The following is a 12,127-nucleotide window of genomic DNA, read 5'->3' as shown; positions in this document are numbered from 1 at the left end:
TTTAAAAATATATACTTAATTTAAGTATGACATATAAAGATTTTATAAAAAAATAATAATAATAAATTTTACTTAAAACTTCTAGATAAAATAATATATTTAACTTTATCAAAATTAATAGTTTTAGTTTTTTATTTTCTAAAAAATACTAAATTTATTAATTTAAATAGAATGAATTTCGCCTATCATTTTATTCCAAAATTGCCTTGTCATCGGCAGATGCATTTCGCTTGGTCGGTTAACGGTGGGGCGAATCTTGCTTAGCTGGTTAGTGTCAATCCAATGTTCCGCAGGACAGGTGAAGTTTTGTCGTCACTATCCCCCAAAACCTATATATAAAGCAACGTGGAAGATAAACGGTCGATCACATTCTGCTGAAAACCCAAACAGGTTCATTTCATTTCACTTCCTCGAGAGTTGAAAAGTATGGCTACTGTAGGCCAAACGCCTTCTGCTAAGAGGTGGCTTCCTCTCGAAGCTAACCCCGATGTCATGAACCAGGTAACCCTAATTCACTCCTCGAAATTTCCTCTAGTCTAAACCGACGAAATCCCTAGGTTCCATTTGATCTTCTTTCGATAATTCTTCCGTATTTGCTTATCCATTTTTGAAAATATGTGTTTGATAATGTCTCTTTATCTGATACTATTTATTTATCCACTTTTGAAATGATTTTCTGGTTTGAAGATTTCGAACTGATATCAGTGTTACTCTCTTGTTTCTACTTTCGTTTTCTTTTACTGTTTTAATGAAAAAATAAATGACATCAGATACAGGAGAGAGACTGTTGGCTTCGTTTACTGGTTGTCTTCTTTTCCAAAAAAAGTATTAGATTTTTTTTCTTTCAATACTGTTTGCAAAATAAATAAAATTGTATTGTTCACATATTTCAAACAAAGGTTTAGTTGTATTTGATTGGCAAGAGATATCACGATTCCTAGGAATGTAAAGATCGTTTTTGTGCTTACTTCGCCATATTGATTAATACTGCTTTTGCGATTTTTCATTTCAATATTTCTTTACTTAAGCCTTAGGTTGAATTTTTCTTGTTGAAGAGTGATGTGAATGCCAGTTTAATATAACATTGTTTAATGTTTGATGTAGTTCCTTTGGGGCCTGGGTCTTCTACCAGATACGGCCGAATGCTATGATGTATATGGCTTGGATGAAGAACTGCTGGAAATCATTCCGAAACCTGTACTTGCTGTTCTATTTCTTTATCCTATCACCTCAAAGGTTTGTTTAGTCAGAACTTGTTCCCTCCTGATTTTATTTCGGCATATGGGGGGTTGTTGTTGATCTTGAGTTCTCAATATCCCATTTACTTGTTATTCATGGTGAGGACGTCTTCACCTGCTAATTTGCATGAAATTCTGTTTTTTTTTCTCAGACTGAGGAAGAGAGAATACTGCAGGAAAAGGAAAATGAGAAAGAGGTCATTCCGATAATACTTTGGATCTTTTTTATTTTCTGGGACTTCCTGTTCTTGTTTCCATTTTTTTTCTTGCACATCATGGAAGGTTTCTTGCAATTATTCAATTATTAAGTGAGTTTTCAAGATTTTTAAGCCCCATTAGGTCTGCCTGGAAATTCTTTTATGCAAATCTAACATTAGTGCTGAACCAGAAGCATCACCGAAAAGTGAGATTCTGTATAAATTTTTTATTAATCTTGCTATAAATCCATCAACCACGTTCCCCCAACAAAATTTTGCTTAAGTTTTTGCAATCCATCTATAGAGTTTTTCCCCTTGCTTATCTTGGTTCCCATTGATAGAGTGCTTGGTCATTTTCCACCATCTATAATCAAATTGTAATAAAAGAAGCTGTATGAGCTTAATGTTGCTTGAACTGAGAATATTTTATTATCATCAACATGTAGTGCAATATTGCATCTCATGAAAATAATCCTGTGCTTTTCATGTTCCTTAACTCCTAGTTGTAAGGTATCGCATGATATATTTTGTTCTACTTTCTATTTAGTTTTTCCTCAAAGAGTGTTCTACTTCAAGGGTGCAGTAAATATACTATATTTAGTCCACTTACTTTGGCCTCTGCCTTTAGGATACTAGCAGTAGGGTTTACTTCATGAAGCAAACAGTGGGGAATGCCTGTGGTACAATTGGACTTCTTCATGCTGTTGGGAATATAAAATCAGAAGTAAAGCTTGGTAAGTTGTGTGGATTCCTTACTTTTTTCTGTCAGGTGCCTAGCTGGTATATAATTGTCTTAATGTTATGCCCTTAAAAAAAGGTATACTTGTCCAGAGCAAGCTTTGGAAATGTTGTTCAAGTCTGGCACAATAATTTGTTGTCCTAATATTTTCCTTGTGCACCAGTCTGGTTCTGGAAAAAATTTACGTCTCCAAGCTTGGGCTGGTAGCTTGGTTGACTAACTCTGATGCTTTTCATCGACATCCTTCATAGATGGGATTAAATAAGTTACATGGCACCTCTCTGCCACAGGCCCACTACCTGGAATATTTTTTGAAGAATAATTGTAGCCTGGAATAAGCTATGTTACAAGCAATAAGATGTCCTGTTAGGATGTGTTAGTGTCTGTGTGGAAACACAAGGAAGATATATTGCAAAACTTTATTTATAGAATATTTAGTCTAGCAAAGGTTAAAAATTTTGGTACCGGAATAATACCTTAAAAATTGCATGCAAGCCTCAGATAAAACATATAAAGGACAGACACAACCATGAAGAAAGTAGGAATAAATACAACCTTAGTTTTATTTTGAATCTTCTCCCTCTTAAAAATGCGAAGCTGACTTTAGCTTTGTGAAGATAACTCTGCAGTTTGCAGGTGACAATTTAATGCTTCGTTCTATCCTTCAAAGATGGGATTGGTGCCAGTTAATTCATCAATGGGAGGCTTAGTTCTAAGGAATTGAATAAAGCATTGAATATCGTTTCTCATGAGTGCATTTGAAGTTAATGTTATATGCTACCAGTCTACCACAGGCTGCCAACCTGGAAAATCTTTTTTAGGATAATCATAGCCTGAATAATTTATCTTAGCAAGCAACGAGATTTTAGCCTTTAGGATGCATTAATATGAAAATGCAAGGAAGATAGATTGAAAAACTTTATTTGTAGAATATTTACTCTAGCAAAGATTAAAAGTGTCAGAATTGGAAATATCTTAAAGTTTGTATGCAACCCTTTGGTAGAACATTTTTTTAAAAACAGAAAGTATAAAAGTATATTAAAAAGCATTAAGGGAGTGTCACTCATGTACAAAAATTACAAAGTAGTAATCATTTCAATGACATTCTTAAAATCATCCATCATGTATATGTCATGACCTAAGATTAATGAGCTAAAAAGATGAAACCATCTATCCCTAATTTTTGCCCACTCACCCTCTATACCATCAAGAGCCCTACTATTACGTTCTTTCTAAATTACCCAAAAGATAGTCAATAATATAAGTTTTACAAATTTTTTCTTTTTACATAAACCCTCCGAAGCCCACAATTCCTCTCTCACTGACCCAAGAATAACCCAATTAATGCCAAAAAGATTATACACCATAGTCCTTTTGGTAGAACATATAAATAACAGAGACAATGATGAAGAAGGTATGAGCAAATACAACCCAGCTTTACTGTGCATCCTCTCCCTCTTAAAAATGCGAAGCTGACTTGACATCATTTCCAGCCGCTATGCAGTTTGCAGGTGACAATTCAGAGCCTGATGTCTTCACAACATTCGTCACTGTTTCCCCTTTAAAGAGAAACAAAAAGCAGTGGGATTTAAAATGAGTATCTTCTGGATATCATGATCTTTTGATCTCCATATGCTTTCCAAGCTGCTCGTTGTATCTTCACATATAATTAAATGCATGGAACTAATAATTTTAAGGGTGTGGGAGAGATTTGATTTAAGCTACTTCCGTGCCACGGAGAGTATCATTGTTGTTATTATCCAATGCTGGTATAGAATGGTTGGCGTAGTGTATTGCTTCTAGCTGGGTCATGCATCCTGGAAATCCATAGTCTTTATGAACCAAATGCTATATTCTGCTCCTTAGTGGTGTTAGATAAATTTGTTTCCATTTCATTCATTACATTTTCTTTTCCTCTTTGGCTTTCTTTGTCATTTTCAGTTGAGGGATCCTTCTTGGATAAATTTTTCAACTCCACTGCCAGCATGAATCCACTGGAGGTTCTATTCTTCATTTCTTTACTCTCTCTTGGATTCTGTATTTTTCCTGCTTGTGTTGAATGTTTCCAATATATTCCTGTAGAGGGCAGCATATCTTGAGAATGACAGAGAAATGGAAGTTGCTCACTCAGTAGCAGCAACAGCTGGTGATACAGAGGTATGTTTTAATCATTTTGAAGACGGGATGTGAAGATGGCAGGTCTTCTGTTTTATATTTCAAAGGATATTAATAACTTTTGATACTGTATCCATGATAAGTGACAACTTTTAATTATTTGACCCTAAGTTACAGTTGCATCAATTTTCTATACAGAAATGGTGATGCAAGATGGAAGCAGTAAGTTTGCTTGATCTCATTCAAGCTTATGATGGTGCTTTTATAACACCCAAGTTAGACAAAGAACCTAGAATTCACTAGGGTTATACTGGATTCCAGTTGGAAATGAGAAATTCTAGAATCCACCAAAAAAGAAATTATTTATTGAAGAATATAAAATTTATAAGAGTTATCTACTCTGCAACTCATTGGGTTTACATATTTCTAGTGATTCTAAACCAAGCCTAGAAGAACAATGATTACAAAAAAGGAAATCCAATACTAGACTAGGTTTTTTTTTTAAATAAAAAATGTAAGACGTAATATTTAAGAATATAAATCATAATTAATCTAGAATATAAACCATAACTTCTGAGGAATATAAATTAAATAATACTAAAATATTACTTAAGAATGTAAATCTAAGATAAATATTAATAATTTAGATAATTAAATTTGTATTTTTGTAATTCTTCTCTTCATCATTCTCATCCACTTAAAGAAAACTCGTCCCTGAGTTTCAAAGAATTGAAGAATAAAGAAACTCGTCCAAAAAAGGTCTGAAAAGTTCTGTTGGAGATCTCTATCAGGCAACTGACTCGTGAGGTGGCCATGTTTTGTCCTGGGATGTTGGATGGTGGGATTGGATAGGGAAGAGATTTTAGGGAAAAGGATAGCAGAGTAAAAAGGAAGAGAAAAGGAAGAGAAAAATGTTAGAGAGGATCGGGTGATTTTGTTTGATTTTTCCCTATAATGAATAATCATTTGGATACCCAATTAGTATCATGCCCGCCTGGTACAGCCTTAACAACTGAATGGTATGGCTACAGCTGGAGTTCCAGCCTGTAATACCATCCCTTTCCTAATAGCAATTATCACCAAATTTCAGGAAAGGGAAAAGAACAATAAAGAAATAAGGAAATAAAGTAATTAGGAAAATATCATGTTAACGAACATAACTAACTGAGATACTTTGGTGCCAATTATTCAGTCCTGACAATCTCTTAGCTTTTTGCTCGTATAAGGAAAAAATTTTGCTAACAAAGACATTATTGAGTTTGATTAAACAAAGAAGGTAGGACAAACTCATAAATTGACATTTGTTTTCAATTTTCTTCTTGGATCACTACCAGTAGAAGTGATTTTATCTTCACATGAAGTATGTTGACTGATCTCAGGATTATCGTCACCAAAATCATGTTTGGGACCTATCTTTTCTACATCTTTGTCTCATTCTAGGCTTTGTTGCTCATGCGATTCCTCAACTTGTTTTTCTATCTTTTTTTCCACTTGTCGTTCATGGGAAATACTCTTAACATCTCCTTTACTGTCCTTTATAGGAGCGGGGATGCTATAGTCATGTGATATATTACCTCTTTGGTGTTATTTACTTTTGCTATCTGTTTTGTTCTTTTTTCTTTAGTTTCAATTGGATAAATTGTCTGCTATTCTCTTTATAATGTTTTCCTCCTCTTCTCAATAAAAAACTTCTTTTTTTATCAAAGAAAAAAAAAGGAAATTAGTCGTATTAATTTTGCCAATTCCCCCAACTAATTGTTCCTAGTAGGAGGTCTAGACTGCAAAATGTGTTGTTGTTTGAGACCATCTGAAGAGTTGGTTGATCGATCCCTTTCTAACTTCAAAAACCATAGGTGTGTTTTCTTCCAAAATTAAGCAAGTCATCCTTAATTCTCTTCTGTTGTAATATTACAATCCTGAGCAGCTGTCTAGCAGGAACGCTGTTCCATCATATCTTGGAACAAAAGGAAGGGCATCCATGGTTATCTGTCCTTCAAACCCTCCTTCTCCGTCTTCCACCATTCAAACTACCCCTTCTACTCTACTTTGGATTCTGACAGTATAGAGAGATCATGTCATAAATATCCAAATGCCCAGGTATCTTTTGTTGTGCAGCAAATGCTGACCGATCTTGTTCCCTCTCCAGTTGGTGTTAGGTTCTATCCTCCTGGTTTAATATCAGGGAGTCAAACTGCTGGAGCAAAAGATCCCCCAATATTCCCTGTTGTGATAGCAAATCTGGTTATAGGACTTGTAACAAAAAAATCAGAAAAAGGAACTTGCAGATTGCTTCTGCAATCTTGCTCCTTCCTGGCTTATAGTTTGGGCTCATTAACAGTACCCAGTGATGATCTTGAGTAAGAGACTGCACAAAAACAAAACTTGAGTTTTTATTTCTTCATTGCCATCTATTCTATCTAGACATACAACGGCCATAACTGAGGGACAAAAACTAAAACTGATAACTGACTTAATTAGAAACTGGTATAACTGAATATTTAAATTTTAAATTACAGTTGAAACTAAAAGAAAACAAATAGGTTAGAGTAATAGATTAGCCCATCTGCTTGTATTTGTTATTGCGGGCTAGGATATCATTAACATTTATTTTGGACCATGAAAAGTATGGTTTTAGGTGCAAAAACCAAAAGTTAAAGCGAGTGTTGAATTTTAGAAGAAAAATAATTTTATTTCTTACCTTTTACCTTGTTATATTTAAAATATTTATAGAATTCTTAACCTATTAATAGGGAAATTGTTATTTTAATAAATTTGTAATTACATTAAATTATCTAATTAAATAATAAAGTAATTTAAATAATAAAATAAAAAAATATCTTATTCAACATCTTCCATCAAGTTGGTGCTGGATATCTTTCATGCCCAATTTGTAGATCAAGTTGCAAACTAGAATCAGATATGTTAGGCAGCTGCACAGCTCGGTTCTGCTCAAAAAGGGCTCAGATTCGGCGGCTCGAAATTGGGTCAAAACCAGCTCAAAATTGACTCAAAAAGGGCTCGAACTCGGTTCGGCCCAAGTCTAATCTCGACTCAGGCAGATCTGCGCAAAGTAAAGATTGCAGCCAGAAAAGCTTTCTGTCGAGCGGCTCTGCGTGCAGCAAAGAAGAAGCTGGTTGCTCGGCACTTTGCGCGGCTCTGCGCACGGAGGAAGGAGAACCACTTTGCGCAGCTCTTCGTGCAGCTCTGCGCACAGCGGAAGAAGAAGCTGGGTTGATCGATTTTTTCACGCATCTCTGCGCACAGCTGAAGAAGAATAGACTTGGGGTTAAATGTCCTTGCGCGCGACTGAAGAAGAACTTGCTTGAGGTGAACGCGGCTTTGTGCGTGGCTGAAGAAGACGGATTCCAAGGCTCTCTCTTCGCACGGCTCTATGCGCGGTGGAGGCTGGCTACTCTCTTTCTTCCTCTGATCTGGCCTCTCTTCTTTTAATCTCCCTTTCTTTTGATCTGGCTCTTTCTACTCAGCCTATTTTGCTATTTTAGGATTTTGAAAAAAATCTTTTAAAATAGTTTTTATTTTGGCTTTGATACCATGTTGAACTTTAGGATAAAAAATAATTTTATTTCTTACCCTTTAAATTGTTACACTTAAAAGTATTTATAAAATTTTTAACCTACTAATAGAAAAATATTCCTATTCTAGTAAATTTTTAATTACATTAAATTACCTAATTAAATAATAAAGTAATTTAAATAATAAAATAAGAAAATATCCTATTCAACAGCAAAAAAAGAAAAAGTTGTCAGAATATAGCGTAAGATGAGATCAGTTAAAGCTTGTGTTCTATGAAAAGAAATTTGAACAGTTTATCCGCATGTAATGGGTGACCAGTATTTTGGCTCTCGTGGGAAATGGATAGGTATTGTTTTTCACACTAAATAGTGGGATTTTGTTTGGAAGAAACAGGACTGTTGATTTCAGTTCTTGCTACACAAGCTGCTCATTTTGTCAGAAAGGTTTCTGGTTTGGATGTGAGCAAGAACACAATAAAAACTGTTCACCTTCCTTGAGCCATCTTTGTGAATGGTTTGAATTCATGGATGATGAATGTTAGTCTGTGAATGGTTTTTAATGCCTAACACCATAGCCTGTGAACTTTAGATTAGTATTTCTGCATTTTGTTCAAATTCAAATATTAGTAAAAGAAGCCGAACCATTTTGGTCCACTGATCTGGACTCTTCCATTTGTTATCGGAGAGCTTGGTTCGAACATGTTGCAGCTTAGTCTGCCATAATAAAAAATATCATGTAGCAAAAAAAAAAAACAGATGTTAATGGAAGAATTAGGCTTCAGATAGTACATAAAAACATTTTTTAGTTTTAATTTCTAAATTTATATGTGTTTCATTCATAGAAACATTATAAATTAGTTAACCATGAAGAGAATAAGAGTAAAAATGATGATGAAGTTAGAAAAATTTTAAAATGTTGTTTTTAGTGTTTTTCTATATTTATTTATTTGTTTTAGTTGATTGTTCCATAAATACAGATCTTTTACATGATTTTTATGAATTAGAAAATGAAAATTGAAAAATGTTTTCATATACCAAACTTTGAAATCTTTACGTTTCTTTTGTTGGTCAACATTTTGGTTTTACTCACCAACTTTTCTTGACACAGACTTCAGATGATGTGGACACTCATTTTATCTGCTTCACTTGCGTGGATGGTAAATGCTCCTTAGAAATCTTTCTCTCTCTCTCATAAGGAGCTGATTTGTGCAGAGTATATTATCATGCTTTACTTAGAGCTTGCAGTGAAGCTGTCTATTTCATTCTCTCATCTTCTTCATTTTCTGTGCACCCTTATTTATTAGACATGCTTTACTTAGAGCTTGCAGTCAAGCTGTCTATTTCATGCTCTCTCATCTTCTTCTTTTTCTTTCCATCCTTATCCTTTCTAATTACTTACATCGCAGGGGAACTTTATGAACTTGATGGAAGAAAGTCAGGACCAATATCTCACGGTGCTACAACACCAGGCAGTTTACTGCAGGTATTTTTTTCTCACATTAGGCTGCCAAATCCATCTTGGCCTGATTAAGGAACTGGGAAGCATCTTTATCTATATTCACATGCGTGTTGTTTGTCAATATGATGTCGAGTGGGGGCTGGGTGGGAAATATGAAGTTTCATATATAATTATCCAGCCACTGACTATTGCCATGTTTAGCTTGTTTTTCACCCTGGTTGTGGGGCCTTGATGGCATCCGCCCTGTATGTTCCTGTTACTTGATTAATTTTTGCTGATTTGACAGTATTCTACATTTTTGTAACAGGATGCAGCCAAAGTCATAAAGAGCATGATCCAGAAAAATCCTGACTCGCACAACTTCAATGTAATTGCAATATCAAAGAAAGTTTGAGATGTGTTTTAGTTGACAACTAGACCTCCTGGGTGTCCTTTGGAAATGGGTAATGTTCTTGTAATGAGTTAATGATGTTGACGAACGTATCAGTAAGTATATTGTTTTTCTGGTTGTGCATGTTTGGGAGCAATAATAGGTGAAATGATGTGGATATGTGGCAATGGGACAAGGCCAGACAAACTGAGACAGCAGGGCAGAATTGACTTTGCATTTGTAGGAAATCTGATTTGTGCTCAGAGAATACTAGCATGGTTCAAGTGCAACCCAAACATGAATATAGTGCAATTTGAATTTTTGGCAGCTATGATGAATGAGTTATCCTTCTTTTTCCCCTTTTTCATATTTGCTAAGAAAAAGCATCAATGAGTGAATCAATTGATGCCTTGTATGAAGATGATAGCGGTTGAAATGAAATGGAACTAAGAAAAACAAAAGACTTAGAAGGCCTGAAGGGGCCAAATTAAACAAAAGTCAGCAAGAACTACAACATTAGCAGTTAACTTGATCATATAATATCATATTTATGTTATTTCTAAATACTATAGAGACAACTACATTGCTACTGCTAACATGATGGAACAAGACATGGAAGGCTTAACGGAATCGAAAAACACTCTTTCTTGCATGATTGTGCATCCAGCAAAAGAACTGCCTGCATCATACCGTGGGACAAGGCAGTTCCAGCATGGTAATATATAGCCAGTATGGGATCTTTAGCTAGTAGGAATCCGATGTATGAACTTGTGCATATCATTTTATATGTCAAAGATTTAAACTGAAGGGAGCATGGGTGACACAGGAACTTCAACAAATCCGTCCAGCATGTGCAGGACCATCTTTGTAGAAAGTCTCCTTGCAGGATCCTACTGAATGCAGCACAATGCTACCATCACTCACCTCTGTAGCCTGCCCTTGTCAAACAACACTTTCTCATCACCACCAACCAGCACAGTTAATCTCTCCTCGACATGGCAGTCATAGGCCCAATCTGCTAGAATGGTATGATCTTCTTTATCAAACTTGGATAACACATTCTTTCTGCAGCAAATAATCTCCAACAAAAGGATTTCACAGCTATAAACATCCACTTTAGTTATCATAGGTAACTCCCGAACATTCAGGAGCCACATATCTGTGTGTTCCTCTTATCATAGTGTTTGTTATACTTTTATCAGACAATAACCATTTTGTCAATCCAAAATTAGATATCTTTATCCTGAATTGCTCATCCAGAAGTATGTTTTGAGGCTTTATATAGCAGTGGATGATGAGGCTGCCACATTCTTCATGTAAGTACACAAGTCCTCTTACAATGTCCAAAGCAATTTCAGTCCTTAATTTCCAATCAGGTAAGTGATGTCTGAATAGAAAACTAGCTGAAGTACCAAGGTCTTTCTTCTCAGAATCTAAGCAAGAGGACCAGATTCTTGCGACATGTCTTTCCAATTGATTTCAACTCAGTTTTAAACTCCTTTTCTCCTTCTGGGGACAACTCTAACTTCTTGACAGAAATTGGAATCTCTGAACACAGTTTGGAGATACCTTGATAAACAACGCCAAAAGAGCATCTGCCCATATCTTCCTTAAAATTATCTGTTGCTTCTTCAACGTCCTTGAAAGTAAACTTTGTCGATTTGTCACTAAAATTGAACTCTGGAAGCCTCTTTTTTTCCCTTATTGTGCTTTAGAAAAATAATCAGACAAAAATTGCCAAAAAATAAACTAATGGCAAGGGAGATGCTGAGAGATTCGAGAAGAATTTTCCTGCCTTGATCATTCTTCCTCGTAGATATTGACCGGCAATTTGGAGAAGGAACTACTTTTCTGGCTTTTATGAGAGCTTTTGTATGACCATTCTCTACTCTGCCATCACCAAGAGGCAGCCTCTTCTTCCAACACCCAGAGGAACCGACCATGGCAGCAGCACATGAACAATCATGCAAACAGGACATTCTGCATTCAGCTGTAATAAAAGGTGCAAGTCTTTCATAATTTCCAAACAGCCAATTCACCCCTTGAAGCTCCTGCATTTCATACACGTTCAGGGTCTTGTAACTCATCATCAATTGGGTTTGCAGCCACTAAACTGGTCATTTTGGATTCATCAACGAATACCTAATTCGGCATTTACAAGTGGGTCTGTCATGTTCAATTATGCAGAAACTGTTATATCCACATGCACCACTACCAAACTCATTCCCTATAGCAAAACAAATATTATCAGGAACACGTTGAACAACTGTGAATCGCTTGAACTCGGGTGAGCATATTGTGTTAAAACTCCATTGTAATCAAGCGTTGCTCAATAATAATTTGATGCAGGATTCACATCTACATTCCACCAAGGAAGTTGGGAAATCTCCTCTGTTCTGATTACTGTATAAATGTTGGCTGGCTCGTGCCTGGAAGCATTTGATGTAGCATTTACTGTAACATGAAGGGTAAAGAA

The 12,127-nt window shown here is 35.5% G+C and overlaps 1 protein-coding gene across 1 annotated transcript; it reads left to right on the top strand.

The window, feature by feature from the left end:
• Positions 1-213: 213 nt before the first annotated feature.
• Positions 214-9,982, top strand: UCH3 (ubiquitin C-terminal hydrolase 3). The gene is made up of 9 exons (XM_088217686.1): positions 214-501; positions 1,105-1,236; positions 1,391-1,435; positions 2,064-2,169; positions 4,116-4,174; positions 4,257-4,331; positions 8,931-8,979; positions 9,229-9,305; positions 9,589-9,982. The coding sequence occupies exons 1-9, from the start codon at positions 427-429 to the stop codon at positions 9,673-9,675; spliced, it is 705 nt and encodes a 234-aa protein (XP_088073812.1). The 5' UTR covers positions 214-426; the 3' UTR covers positions 9,676-9,982.
• The last annotated feature ends 2,145 nt before the right edge of the window (positions 9,983-12,127 follow it).

The sequence above is a fragment of the Carica papaya genome, chromosome 4 (assembly GCF_054855325.1).
Source record: "Carica papaya isolate Zhongbai chromosome 4, ASM5485532v1, whole genome shotgun sequence".
Classification (NCBI taxonomy): domain Eukaryota; kingdom Viridiplantae; phylum Streptophyta; class Magnoliopsida; order Brassicales; family Caricaceae; genus Carica; species Carica papaya.
This window is presented reverse-complemented; position numbering and strand designations above follow the sequence as displayed.

What these genes read in the sequence shown, in the direction of transcription:
- UCH3 (XM_088217686.1), top strand. Translation starts at nt 427, where the DNA reads ATGGCTACTGTAGGCCAAACGCCTTCTGCTAAGAGGTGGCTTCCTCTC. An exon ending in ACCCCGATGTCATGAACCAG is followed by an intron (nt 502 to 1,104) that starts GTAACCCTAATT and finishes TGTTTGATGTAG; the next exon opens with TTCCTTTGGGGCCTGGGTCT. An exon ending in AAAAGGAAAATGAGAAAGAG is followed by an intron (nt 1,436 to 2,063) that starts GTCATTCCGATA and finishes CTCTGCCTTTAG; the next exon opens with GATACTAGCAGTAGGGTTTA.